This window comes from Plecotus auritus (genome assembly GCF_963455305.1).
Source record: "Plecotus auritus genome assembly, chromosome: 5".
Lineage (NCBI taxonomy): Eukaryota > Metazoa > Chordata > Mammalia > Chiroptera > Vespertilionidae > Plecotus > Plecotus auritus.
The window spans coordinates 54,580,292-54,593,966 of record NC_137776.1 but is presented as its reverse complement, the minus strand read 5'-3'; the positions used below and the strand labels follow the sequence as shown (position 1 = coordinate 54,593,966).

Genomic DNA, 13,675 nt, shown 5'->3' with positions numbered 1-13,675 from the left:
TAAGGCAGTGGTCGGCAAACTCATTAGTCAACAGAGCCAAATATCAACAGTACAACGATTGAAATTTCTTTTGAGAGCCAAATTTTTTAAACTTAAACTATATAGGTAGGTACATTGTTATTAACTTAATTAGGGTACTCCTAAACTGGCCTTTGCTAAAAACTCAAGGGGCCCAAGAGCCTCATGTGGCTCACGAGCCGCAGTTTGCCGACCAATGATTTAAGTTATAATGCCTGGGCTTTCATGTAGACCAGGGAACCCTAACAAATGGTAGGTATTACCTTATTTGTTTGTTTACTGGCCAACAGAAATGTGTTCATCAGGTGAGGTACACAAATAGGCTGGTTGACACAAACTGCATTAAAAAAAAAAAGGCATCCCAAATATGTAACTTGCTTTTATTAAACAGGGGGAAAAATCAACACATTTTCCAAAGAGGCAGGTATCTCAGTAGCTTTAGGGAAAACTAACGTAACATCAGCTTGTTTGACAAAGCTTTTAAAGTAAGTGGGCAATTAAATTCTTAAAGTAGGAACAGAATATTAACAAGGTCTAGACTCCAGGACACTTGTAAGCAAACACATTAGGCACTGTTTGGCTTAACAGTTTTAGCTTTAATGTAAATATATATTATTATTTAGAGTATTTGCATCTGAACTACATAATGACTTTATTTTTTCTTTTTACTTTAATTAAAACCAAGATTTCTGGAACCTCCAAGTAGTCTTTAAAGTTTTCCAATATGGACATAAACTAAGTCCTATTCCTCTCTACATATTAAATGTGAAATAACTGTCACAATAAATCATTTTCACAGGAAGATTTTTAAGGCTTCTGGCACATAAAATGTGTAATATCTGTGTGACAATAACATAATTATATACAGAAAATATTTAAAATTTACCTTGTGCAATTTAAGTTCTAAAGATTAAAAAAACAAGTGTTTTATGGTAATACAATATTAAAATATAATGTACTCCTCATAAATTTGACATTGATTTTGTAATTACACAAAGAACACACCAGAGTTGTACACTAAGTGATTCATCACTGCAATTAACTGTTGAACTGAATATGCTTACTGAATATCATTCGTTTTCTAGATCATACTTTTAGCACACAATAGGCTTTAGTATAACTTATAAACATTTGCAATTAAACTGTGACACTGAGGCTGCCAATGTCAGCTCTAGGTTTGCCTAGTTATTTACGTATCATACAAACATGTCTGACTCTTAATTTATCCTTTTGTCTAAGTCACATTGCAGAGAATGTGTCAACAAGTAAGTGGAACAAAAACCAACAACAACATGACTATTTCTCATTTGAAAAAAATGAAAGTCATTAACACCTCGTCTTAAAGTTCTAAAGTAGCATATTCAGCTCTTAAGGCAAAAAATGTAAAAAATATTATTATAAATTATAAATTCTGATAATTCTTCTTTTGGCATTAAAAGCCACAGCATAAACTCTTAGACTTTCGTAGATAATATATTAGTGTACATCTGAATATATATTTGCCAACATTCCCCATTAGAACCAAGTTGCTCTGTGAAGTGGAGGAGGTGAAGGGCAGTCTGCAGGGCAACCTTTAATGGCCGTCCTGGGCATCAAGGGACATGGAATGACTGAGTCTTGACTTCCCATTCATAGATATTGTATTTGATGGAACAGTGACCTAAGAGAAAGAAACACACTTTATACCCATCAATTTAAAATGAATGGGACAGCTGTCTAATTTTCAACAATTACTACATTTAACGTCTGTTTAATTGTAAATACTATCATTTAGTATTTATTACGCAATCAATGATAAATAATCAAGAATAAATGTTCACTCTACCATGAAATTAAAAATGAAAGGGTTGTTATTTCCACAACAAATTTGACCGTCTTATTCTTTATAAGATTGCCAAATCAACTCAAAAGGACAAGAGCACAAAGAGACTGCAGGCCAAGCTGTTAAAGAGCATTGTTAGCTGGATTTATTCTGGCTCTTCAAAAGTGCCTTGGAGAATGTAGAAAAATAAAGGGAATTCCACAAAGCAATGAATTTTACAATTTTTGTATAGATGGTATATATTAACTTGAAGTTCCCCTCACAAGTATCCCTTACTTATAAGGGGGAAAAAGAGCTTTAGTTTTTAAAATGCTTTCTTAAAAAGGGCTAAAAAAGTCAAATTTATGACTGTTATGCTAAAACAGTTGAATAAAATGATTTTGTTTTGTTTTGTGTTTTTAATAAATAAACTCATAAGTTCCAAAACTGTATGCCAAAGTTTTCTATTTATAAAGTGTAAGTGAATGAAAAACACTATAACAAGAATTTACTAAATAGTCTGAAATTCCAATATTATTTAGAAAAATGTAAAAAAAAATCATCTGGATTTTAAATAGTAAATAGGTACACTATTTTGGAATACATCAAATATGATAGTATTCTAAGAAACATAGTTTATCTCTAGATTATAAGTCGACTAATTTAGATTCATAACCAAACATTATCATCTTCTCACAAGAAGAGATTTGAAGTACAAAAGGCCACCGATTCTGCTCAGCAACAAAGTAAGTTAGTGAAAGGGGAAATAAAATTGGCAAATTTAGTTTGAATTTGGTTTCCTTATACTTCCTTTGTTGTCTTTCACTAAGCGAAGACTGATCATCTAAACTAGTCAACTATCTTGACTCTCTTATGAATCAGGGTGGAGTAGAATGGTTGACATTACCCACCTGAAATACAATAGTTAAGAGGAAAAGTTGCCACTAGGGGAAGAAAAACTCATCCGCACCCTGTTTAGTATTCATGTAGGATTTCTTTCCAAGTAGAGCCAACAAATAACACACAGGTAATGACTTGTCATTATGAAACCTTGGTCCAAAAAGTCTCTGTGTGTAAAAGTTATCCTTGTAATTTTTGTTCACAAAATTCTTTGTAAAGTACAAGAGAGAAATTTGTTTTAAGCATTAAAAAAAAAAACATACTGATGGCTCCAGATGTCTGCAAGTAAAAGGTGTCATTGTTGCACTATTGTTAGTGAAAAACTAGAATCCAGGTAAATGTTCACCAATAAAGAGCAATGAAGCTTATACTCATTCACAAATACTATGTAGTCTTAAAAGAATAACATATTATATAACATGTGTTATATATATATATGTATATATATATATATATATATATATATATATATATATATATAATAAGGTGGAAAGCTTCAAAGAGATATGTTTTTGAAGTTTTTATAGAAGATTTTATTTTTATAAAAAAATTAAATACGTTATATACTACAAATGTGGTACGACAAGGTTACACTGTAATCTATCTAGAGCAGTGGTTCTCAACCTTTCTAATGCCGCGACCCTTTAATACAGTTCCTCATGTTGTGGTGACCCCCAACCATAAAATTATTTTCGTTGCTACTTCATAACTGTAATTTTGCTACTGTTATGAATCATAATGTAAATATTTGTGTTTTCCGATGGTCTTAGGTGACCCTGCTAGCGGTTCTCAACCTGTGGGTCGCGACCCACAGTTTGAGAACTGCTGCCGTAGAGCCTAAGACCATCGGAAAACACAGATATTTATATTATGATTCATAACAGTAGCAAAATTACAGTTATGAAGTAGCAACGAAAATAATTTTATGGTTGGGGGTCACCACAACATGAGGAACTGTATTAAAGGGTCGCGGCATTAGAAAGGTTGAGAACCACTGATCTAGAGCATTTACTTTGGGGAAGGAAACTGCATTTTGTTTATTATTTAAAAATGTGTTTAATGAACTGTCAAACATGAGAAGACATCATTAAAATTCTGTTGTATAAATTCTGTGGGATCAGAGACCTTTTTTATTTTAATGCTACTTTATACTCATGTTTGTTTTAGTGCCTGGCACAGAGTAAAACAATGAATATTTCTTGAATGGAATATGGTAACTTTTTACAAGCATTTATAAAGTAAAAAATATTGCTTAATTTTTGAGCAATGAACACATGACACTTATAATAAAGATATTTTTAAAGTAACATTTAAGAATTAACTGATGAGTATGTACTAGCTGTCTACCCTTGAAGTTTAAAAAATTTTAAGGAATATTTACATAGCTTTCTTATTCCCATCAAGAGAGTTAACTATGAAACTATCATTTATTTTTACTTGAAAAATATATGAAAAGAACTACCCACCTGAAACCCCTGATAGTTCAAATTCAAACTAAGGAAATATGAATCAAAATCAAACCAATGAAATAAACAAAACAAGCCAGCATAATTCTGGATGAATTTTCCAGTTTTTTTTCTTCGCTCCAGATTTCTATCTAGTCAAAGGTAAGTTTTACTTATATTCTGAGGAAATACTTAGTATCAAGTAATAAGCCTTATTTGTCCATTTATTTTCAGATTTTATTTTTACAACCCTATTTTCTACCTGGAATAACATAATAACCTTTAGTAATTTAAGCACTGTCAGGATCTGAAAGCTGCCAAAGAAGCTCTGGTGTCAGCTCAAGTCAACAATAATGAATTACCTAATCTGTTTTATTTTCTGAAAACAATCTGCTGATTGATATATAAACTGAATATCAAACACATTTTATAAAATACTGAGCTAGAATTATTAATGCTGCATCTAAAGAAAAATTTCTGTAGCTGCATGGGGGTCGAGTGGGAGTAAGGCAAAAACCTTAAGAAACAGGAAAAAAAACAGCATGCTTATGACCACATTTTCACTAGAGCGATCAACGAGATAATTGTTCTAATGTGAACCAACAATTATAATGAAGGTTAATTGCTCAGTATGAACCAAAGCCATAAGGCAGGTTGGTACCTGGAGTCAAGCAACATTTGGGTGCCAAAAGGAAGGCAAATCCTGGGCCAACTTTCTGATGAACAATCTGAGCCTACTGTCAAAATCACTAGAGACTGTATTTGGCACTAGAACTGTTGCTCTATTTAAAAATGTCAGAATTTAAAACAAACCGGAGAAACGTCTCATACAGGACAGAAATATGGGACTAAGTAAATATCACAAGAAATTAGAGCCTTCTTGTGCTCACTTTTACCAACTTTGGCAATTTTTTTGAAATAGAATACATTTACAGAAAAGTGCACTGAATTTAAATAGCCCAATGGGAACAAGCACAAACATGTATATATCCCACCACCCAGGTCAAGAGAGAGAATACCTCCACCTCCCTGCTAACCCTGTCTTTACTTAACATTCTGATATTTTATTCATCATGGATTTTGCATTAATTTGGACATTTAAAAAATATTGCTTTAAGATAATATTCATCTTGACTACTTAGCTATTCGGTTCCCTCTTAAATTGCGTGCCTGTGCTCCAATGAGCCCCTAACAGCCCCTTGGCTTCTCCTCTGAAGTAACCACTATCAGGATTTTTATAATTATTTCCTTGCTTTTAAAAATAATTGCCACCTACCATGTATCACTAAAGAATATAATTTAGTGTTGTGTGCTGTCAAACTTTACAAATTTCATATGTATCGATACTGTTGTATTTAGCTGTATTTTGTCCAATTATTGCTATATGATATAGTCCATGCTCTGAATATACTACTTATTTTACTATTTTTGGATAGTAAGGCTATATTTCTTGGAAGCTTTTACAAACAATATTCCATGAATATTCTTATATGAGAGTCCTGGTACACACATAGTTTTAGCATATATAACTAGAAGTGATCATGAAGTGGAAGCTGATTGTGAAGTGTGGATACTGTGAACTTTACTAGACCTGGTGTCCATTCTAGGTAGAATAAAATGGATTATATAAGACATTTTCATTAAACAAAATTTAGGAGCTGGCGTTATGTAGAGCTACCCATAACCTCCTACTGAGACAGATAAAATTTAGGCTCAATAGAACTTAAAGTAATGTGTTATAAACAGGAGACAATTACAGATAGCATCATCATTTTGGGACTGATCTCTCTGTTGATTCATATCCAGCTCATTCTGGAAGCAATGAGAGTTTTATCTATAAAGAGACTGCCAAATCAGAGCTCATAACACACCAAGCAAACAGCTGCTTGCCTGGCAAATTCCGTTGAGCTAAAAGGCATCTCCACCTTAATGCACTGTTTTCTACAGTCAGTTCATTGAATCTGATTAATAGATCCACTGGCTTAGTGGAAACACCCTGCAATTATCTCCTGTGTAGTTACTTGGTTCTCCTGTGGGCCTGATGTATCGCTGTTTCTCAGTCCCAGGCAGTGAACACCCAGAAGGCAGCGGCTTCATTTGACTCATTTTTGTCTTCCAAGTATCTAGTACAATGTTAGACACCTATGTGCTTAAAACATGCTTGTCAAATTTATTGCATTGAGAAGGCTTTAGATTTGGAAAGGATATATTTGAAATGCACCCTTAATTTACAAGATAAAAATGAAAACATTGTCATAAATGAGAATGTGCAATTCAATAGGGTCATATGTTCCCACAAAAATTCAAATGTCATCGGGTGAACTATCCATTTTAATCTGTAAAGCTCTACCACATTTTTGCTGTCTGGCACCTAAATTCAGCCTACGAACACACTAAAAAAATTCCACCTTAATTCCCTGATTTATTCCTTCACGCTTCTCCACTCCTGACAGCACACAACATTTCGCCTTGTCTCCATGTGTGCCCAGATGGGAGCACCAAGCTCTCCAGCCAAATGGCTGTCGCTCACAGCTCCTCTGAAACACACACACTACAGAATGGCCAGACTAGGCAAGACCTGCCAAGGAGGGTGCCCAAGATTTCGTCCCTTTTCTTTCCATCTTTGCAGCATTCCTGTTGCTTTGCAGATTTTGTTTCTATTGAGCTCGGTGTTTTACTCAACAAATCTCTTAATCTTCTCTAAATAGCTTCTAAAATGATTAGAGAAGGAATTTAACAAAATAAAATGCCTACGGAGTCAGTGGAATAATAATTTTTTTTAAAGCAAGGAAATAATTATAAAAATCCTGATAGTGGTTACTTCAGAGGAGAAGCCAAGGGGCTGTTAGGGGCTCATTGGAGCACAGGCACGCAATTTAAGAGGGAACCGAATAGCTAAGTAGTCAAGATGAATATTATCTTAAAGCAATATTTTTTAAATGTCCAAATTAATGCAAAATCCATGATGAATAATATATATGTATATATATATATATATATAAATTATATATATATATATATATATATATATATATATATATATATATATATATATAAAATTGATTTTAGAGAATAAGGGAGAGAGATATAGAAACATCAAAGATGAAAGAGAATCATAGATTGGCTGCCTCCTGCATGCCCCCTACTGGGGATAGAGCCCACAACCCGGGCAAGTGTCCTCACCAGGAATCTAACCATGACCTTCTGGTTCATAGGTCACCACTGAACCACTTAGCTACACCAGCCCGGCATCCACGTCCTCCTTCAGTGGATGAGGGTAACAGAGGGAGGAAACTCACCTACAATGATTCCCTGTGACAGCTGTTTGGTATCTGCCCCATTCCCGAAGCTCTCCTACACCTTAGTAAAGAGGAACTGAACAATTCTAGTGGAGCATTATTAGGACTTGAATATCTACATTAGGTCTTATCTCAATTCTCTAGGTTTTCTCTACATTTTTTGGTTTGACCTATAAAAACTCTCTCCCCCTTGGGCACTCTCATCTAATCCCATATGTGGTAATAACTTGATTACCCTAGTAACCATGACTGAAACTAGTGCAGGTTACTATCACTAGTGCAGATTCTCTGGAATACAGGGGGGATCATCTTTCTGAAATAATCTTTCTTATTGAGCTAATAATTTGTTTCTTTAAAAAAATACATCTTATTGATTTCAGAGAGAAAGGGAGAGGGAGAGAGAGACATGGAAATGTCAATGATGAGAGAGAATCACTGATCGGCTTCATCCTGCATGCCCCCTACTGGGGATGGAGCCTGTAACCCCGGCATATGCCCTGACCTGGAATCCAACCGTGACCTCCTGGTTCATAGGTCCATGCTCAACCACTGAGCTGAGCTGGCCAGGAGGGCTAACAATTTCTTAAAATAAGAGTCCATGTACTTACTATATCTACTTACATAATAATGAGCAAAAGGCATGTTGTGCACCTGGTCCATGTTATGGAAAACAGACTTGACATATTTTAAAGTATGTGTAAGACTCCGGACTCGCTCAGGCTTTACTTCAAAAGTGACCCCTGACACAAAAGAGTAACTTCTGACATCTTCTGTATTCAAATTTAAATGCCAGGAAACAATTTCCCCTAGTCTGACCGTGTTGAAAATAAATCCACTGTCACCCATCTGATAAAGAAAACTTACCCTTTTCAATTTGGCAGCAGCCTCTCCAGAACGGATTGCAGTCAGCAGACTCTGTCGGAACTCTTCGGGGTCAGAGCTTTGGAATGTTAGAGAACTTTGCCTCTTAAGGGTGAATGGTGGGTAGTCAGTTGGAGACGGTATTTGGGAATTCTGCTCACTGTGTGAAGAGTTATTTTCCTAAAACAATAAATGCAAAATATTTATATGAATACCAAGTGAAAAATGGGCAATTTTTCAACATTTTTTTCTTCATCAATAGTTCTTTAGGAATCACCATTTGCCACATTGGTTTTCTAGACATAGCTCTATTTCCTCACCCACTGAATCATCTCGGCTGCCAGAGCTCAGCTGGAAAGAGGGCATTAATTTCCCTTTTCTTGAATAAGGAGGGTGCTAAGGAAGGAAAGTGGTACCTCTCTTTGTTTGATGAACACAAGGATAATTTTACTATCCTTGAGACAAATAAGGCTGATTTCTCCAACAGAGTTGGCTAAGAGAGCCAAATGAATTTTAAAAATAAATATTCCACAGACTAAAAAAGAACCCATTTTCACAGTTCCAACATATTAGGTTGTGAAATTATTATTTTTGATGGTACAAATAGACAAATATTGGCAAATCACACTGGTTGAAACTAACAACATATCATCTAATAATAAAATATTAATGATTATGCTACCTGTAATGGCTTGTTTTGTTTCTGGAAGTTAGAAGGACTAAGAGATGGCCATGTTTTCTTTATTTTTCCCATGAGACTAAAAATAAATAATAGGAACTTCTAAGAATTAAAATTTTAATTCAACTTCTTAGAAATGAATATTTTGTAACTAATTCAACTGGCAACTATTATAAAAAAATTTTAAATATGTCTTTTTCAAACTGCCAAATAAATATCTTTACAAATGATGAGTTAAACAGAGCTCAGGCAGTGGCTCAAAGATTGTATTTTCCAAATCAAGCTTCTGTTGTTTAGGAAAGGTATTCCATTCTAAGAAAAACACAGGCTTTATTCCCAAGTAAAGAATTAACCTTATATCATATATCTCTTCCTGACATTATATCAAAGCAATAAACATAAATGTGAAATACATGAAGAAATATTCTTCAAGATAAATATTGCATTAAAATTGTGGAAAAATCTTTACTTGGCAATACGGTTAATGTTCTGTTACTCTCAGAATGTTTGAAAAATTCGTATAAAATACATCTGGAACTGTCACACAAATATGGAAGTATTCTTTAAATACTATCAGAGTAAAATTATACAAAGTATTTTTTAAAAATTGTGTGGGGAATATTATAACTCATTCTGTGAATTTCATCCTCTCCTTTGACTATGTGAATCTGGCAAATTATAACAGTGGAGCAAACATGAAGTCAACAAAAACTCCCTTTTTTTGTAAATTATTAAGGTTACATAGTAGTTAAATGATATTTTGGTCAACATACACATAACTGGAAAAGCTGACACTGAATGAATAAAATGGGAAATTAAGAAAATGGCATATTTAAACTCTGGTTTTAAATTATTTATATGTAAAGATAGCTAATAAGCTGAGGTTAAGTGTATGTTACAGAAAATGCATAGCTGAGAGATGCTTGGTTATTTTATCTAGGCTTTGATACTGTTTACATACTAGTATATATATATATATATATATATGTGTGTGTGTATATATATATATATATATATGTATATATGTGTGTGTGTGTGTGTGTGTGTGTGTGTGTGTGTGTGTGTGTGTATATATATATATATATATATATATATATATATATATATATTAGAGGCCCAGTGCACGAAATTCGTGCATGGGGTGTGTGTCCCTCAGCCCAGCCTGCACCCTCTCCAATCTGGGATCCCTCTCACAATCCAGGACTGCTGGTTCCCAACTGCTCGCCTGCCTGCCTTCCTGATTGCCCCTAACCACTTCTGCCTGCCAGCCTGATTGATGCCTAACTGCTCCCCTGCCAGCCTGATTGCCCCTAACTGCTCCCCTGCCAGCCTGATTGCCCCTAACTGCCCTCCCCTGCCAGCCTGGTCACCCCTAACTGCCCTCCCCTGCTGGCCTGGTCCCCCCCAACTGCCCTCCCCTGAAGTCCTGGTCCCCCCCCGCAACTGCCCTCCCCTACAGGCCCGGTCGCCCCCAACTTCCCTCCTCTGCCAGCCTGGTCACCCCCAACTGCCCTCCCCTGCAGGCTGATGCCCACCACTGCCCTCCCTTGCAGGCCTGGTCCCTCCCAACTGCCCTCTCCTGCTGGTCATCTTGTGGTGGCCATCTTGTGTCCACATGGGGGCAGCCATCTTGTGTGTTGGAGTGACGGTCAATTTGCATATTACTCTTTTATTAGATAGGATATATATATATATATATATATATATGAAATATATTTTTATTGATTTCAGAGAGGAAGGAAGAGGGAGAGAGGTAGGAACATCTATGATGAGAGAGAATCATTGATTGGCTGCCTCCTGCACATCCCATACGGGGGATTAGGCCTGCAACCTGGGCACATGCCCCCACCAGGAATCCAATCGTGACCTCCTGGTTCATAGATCCATGCTCAACCACTGAGCCATGCCTGCCAGGCTATATTTCTATATAATTAAAACTATTTTGCAGTTATGTAGAATTGGAGAAAAAAATAAAATAAACCAGAACATCCAGAAAGTTATAAACAAATTGAGATAAGCAAAACCCAGGGAAATAGAACTATAAACTCGTATACTATACAAATGTATGAGCAAAGAAACTTCAAATTAAAATATTTGCTGAGAATATAATTATATGGTGGCCTTATACCCAATCAGATTATATGAGTCATAGTGATTCTGAGAGTAAATAATCAGACTCTATGTATTATACCTTTCTTTCTATAGCAGGTTGTTTGATATTAGATTAATATGAATTCAGACTTAATACACACACATATAAACATGCTGTACAAGATCCCCTTATTTTTAAAAAGGTAAAATGTACCTTATTACTCCCACAGGGTTGTGGGACATCCACAGGTGTATCCACAGAAGGACTTTTCCCTTCCTCCACGTCACTGGGCAATGGCGCGGAGGCACCCTCACTGCAGGACTCCGTGCGCACTTTGCTGAAAGACTGAGACCGTTTCACCACAGCGAGGGCGAACGGCGAAGGAGCAGAGCTCGAGTAAGGTCGCGGGGCACCGAATGTTTTCAGAGTCTTCAGGTTTAGTGCCGCCAGCTGACTTGTGGGAAGAGAAGCAGGTTTGGGAGCCACAGGAGGAGGAGAGGTTTCAGGAGGCTTCTGACTGCTGAGGCCACCATCAGCGTCTTTAACGTGGGGCTGTGGAGGAGAGCGAGCTGTTGTACTTGAGGGAGAAAGAGTTTGCTCTGGAGGAGGCATCGGATCCCTTTCCACCTCCTTCTTCAGGAGCTCCTGGGGAGCAGGACTAGGGGCAGTGTGGACACTCTTGGCGGCTGCGGATGTCACGTAGTGACCCGAAGCTCTTTTTTGCATTTGCAAAAAAAAGGAACTTGGTTTGGCCTGGGGATTTGAAACACGAGATTTAAGTCTTGACTCTAATATATTGTTTATATCTTCCAAGTTTGGCACAAAAGCAGCTGTGCCAGTGTCTCTCGTCATTCTGGGAGTGGGTTTCAGAGGATTTGCCGTGGGGCTGTGGGGCACGCCCTCCACACTGTGCCCCTTATGCTCTGATCTCAGGGCAGGCTTGGGTTTAAGGTCTAGCTGTGGCTCCTTTGGACTTGCAGAAATAACAACATCTTCTGTTTGCATTGCAGTTTCTTTCACATTCTCATGCATGTGCTTTTTCCCTAAAGAATATATATCTTGATCATCTTCATACCCTAAGGTTTCTGATTCCCCATCTTTTACTACTTCCAGGGATTTGGGAGGCACTATTTTATAAGTAGTCATCCCAATTTTGGGTATATATTCTCTTGTAATTTCATTGGAAGGTTTCGGCTTGGGATTGTAGTCTTGTCTGTAAAGTGGATAATTCTTCATATAAGAAGCAGTTGAATTTTTATTAATCTCATCTACGGGAGCATCATTACCATGTGCATTCATTGGCTCTTTCATGGTGAGCTGATCTTCTGAATGTACAGTGAGAGGGCCCTGCCTCCTGAATTCTCCTGAGGTATTGACGGAATCTTGTGGACTTAAAGATGAATGTTGAGTTGATTTGTTGTTACTTGCAGTTTGCACACTTTCATCAACTTTGAAGTCAGACAAACGATGATGTCGGTGATTCCCATCAAAACTGTTGCAGGAAGGAGTTGCCTGAATTGCTGCATCTTGCATTTTTGTCTTTTCTGCACTGGGTTGATTCAGTGTTGGGCCTGGTTCTGATGAAGCAGCTAGATGATTTTCCTTGTCACTTCTAGCAGTTTCAGTTTTGTGTGCCTGAAGTCTGTCAACTTCCATGTCCACACTGTTATTTTTGGTAACACCTCCTACATTGATTTCTGTTCTTCTCACTCCGTCTTTCATATGATCTTCCATATTCCTTGAAGTGACAGTTATTTCATTTTGATCTACTGAGAAAAAAAGAAAAATCATCAAGTATAGGGGAGAAAAAGTAGAACAACTTCAGTTTGCAATGCTTGCCTCCCCAAACTAAATTAGGTTGGTTTAAAATTTTCAGCTCACTAATTACACAAAATCAGGTAGTTGCATTTAATGAAAACAGTATGGGCTTTGGTGTCATGGAGACCCGAGTCTGTAAGCGGGCTTGACTAATTATAACCTCTGTGATCACAACTTATTACTTCACCCTTTGAGCCTCAGTTTGCTCAGATGTAAAAACATGAAAATATGTATTACAGTTGACCCTTGAAGGACACAGGGGGTAGGGACACTGTCCTCTCTACACAATTAAAAATCCAGATATAACTTTTGACTCCCCAGAAACTTAACTAATAGCCTTCTGTTGACTAGAAGCTTTACCGATACCCTAAACAAGGGAGTAACACATATTTTGTATATGTATTATATACTGTATTCTTAAAATAAAGTAGGCTAGAGAAAAGAAAATGTTATTAAGAAAATCATAAGGAAGGGAATATACTTTTACATATTATTGAAAAAAATATATATATAAGTGGACCTATGGAGTTCAAACCCATGTTGTTTAGGAGTCAACTATATATTCTATCTGTCATTTATGTAACATGCTTATTAGGATAGGATATTGCCAAGAGCAAGACTCCATAGAACATAGCTATGTTTCTTCTTATAAGTAAAGATTTCATATCACAGTCATTGTTAAGAATGACAAAAGAAACTGACAAATTCAAAATATATTTTTTATTCTTTATGTTTTTTTCATGTCAATTCTGCTACGTTTCT

The 13,675-nt window shown here is 36.3% G+C and overlaps 1 protein-coding gene across 4 annotated transcripts in view; it reads right to left on the bottom strand.

The window, feature by feature from the left end:
* Positions 1 to 379: 379 nt before the first annotated feature.
* The window catches only part of COBLL1 (cordon-bleu WH2 repeat protein like 1), a 157,275-nt gene continuing 143,979 nt past the window's right edge, over positions 380 to 13,675 (bottom strand). For all 4 annotated transcript variants that reach the window (XM_080669244.1, XM_080669245.1, XM_080669246.1 and 1 more), the window contains 3 exons: positions 11,309 to 12,864; positions 8,328 to 8,504; positions 380 to 1,678 (listed from right to left, as the gene is read on the bottom strand). In XM_080669244.1, coding sequence (XP_080525370.1) covers positions 1,592 to 1,678; positions 8,328 to 8,504; positions 11,309 to 12,864 — 1,820 coding nt within the window. In that variant the 3' untranslated portion in view covers positions 380 to 1,591. The remainder of the gene's footprint in view (positions 1,679 to 8,327; positions 8,505 to 11,308; positions 12,865 to 13,675) is intronic.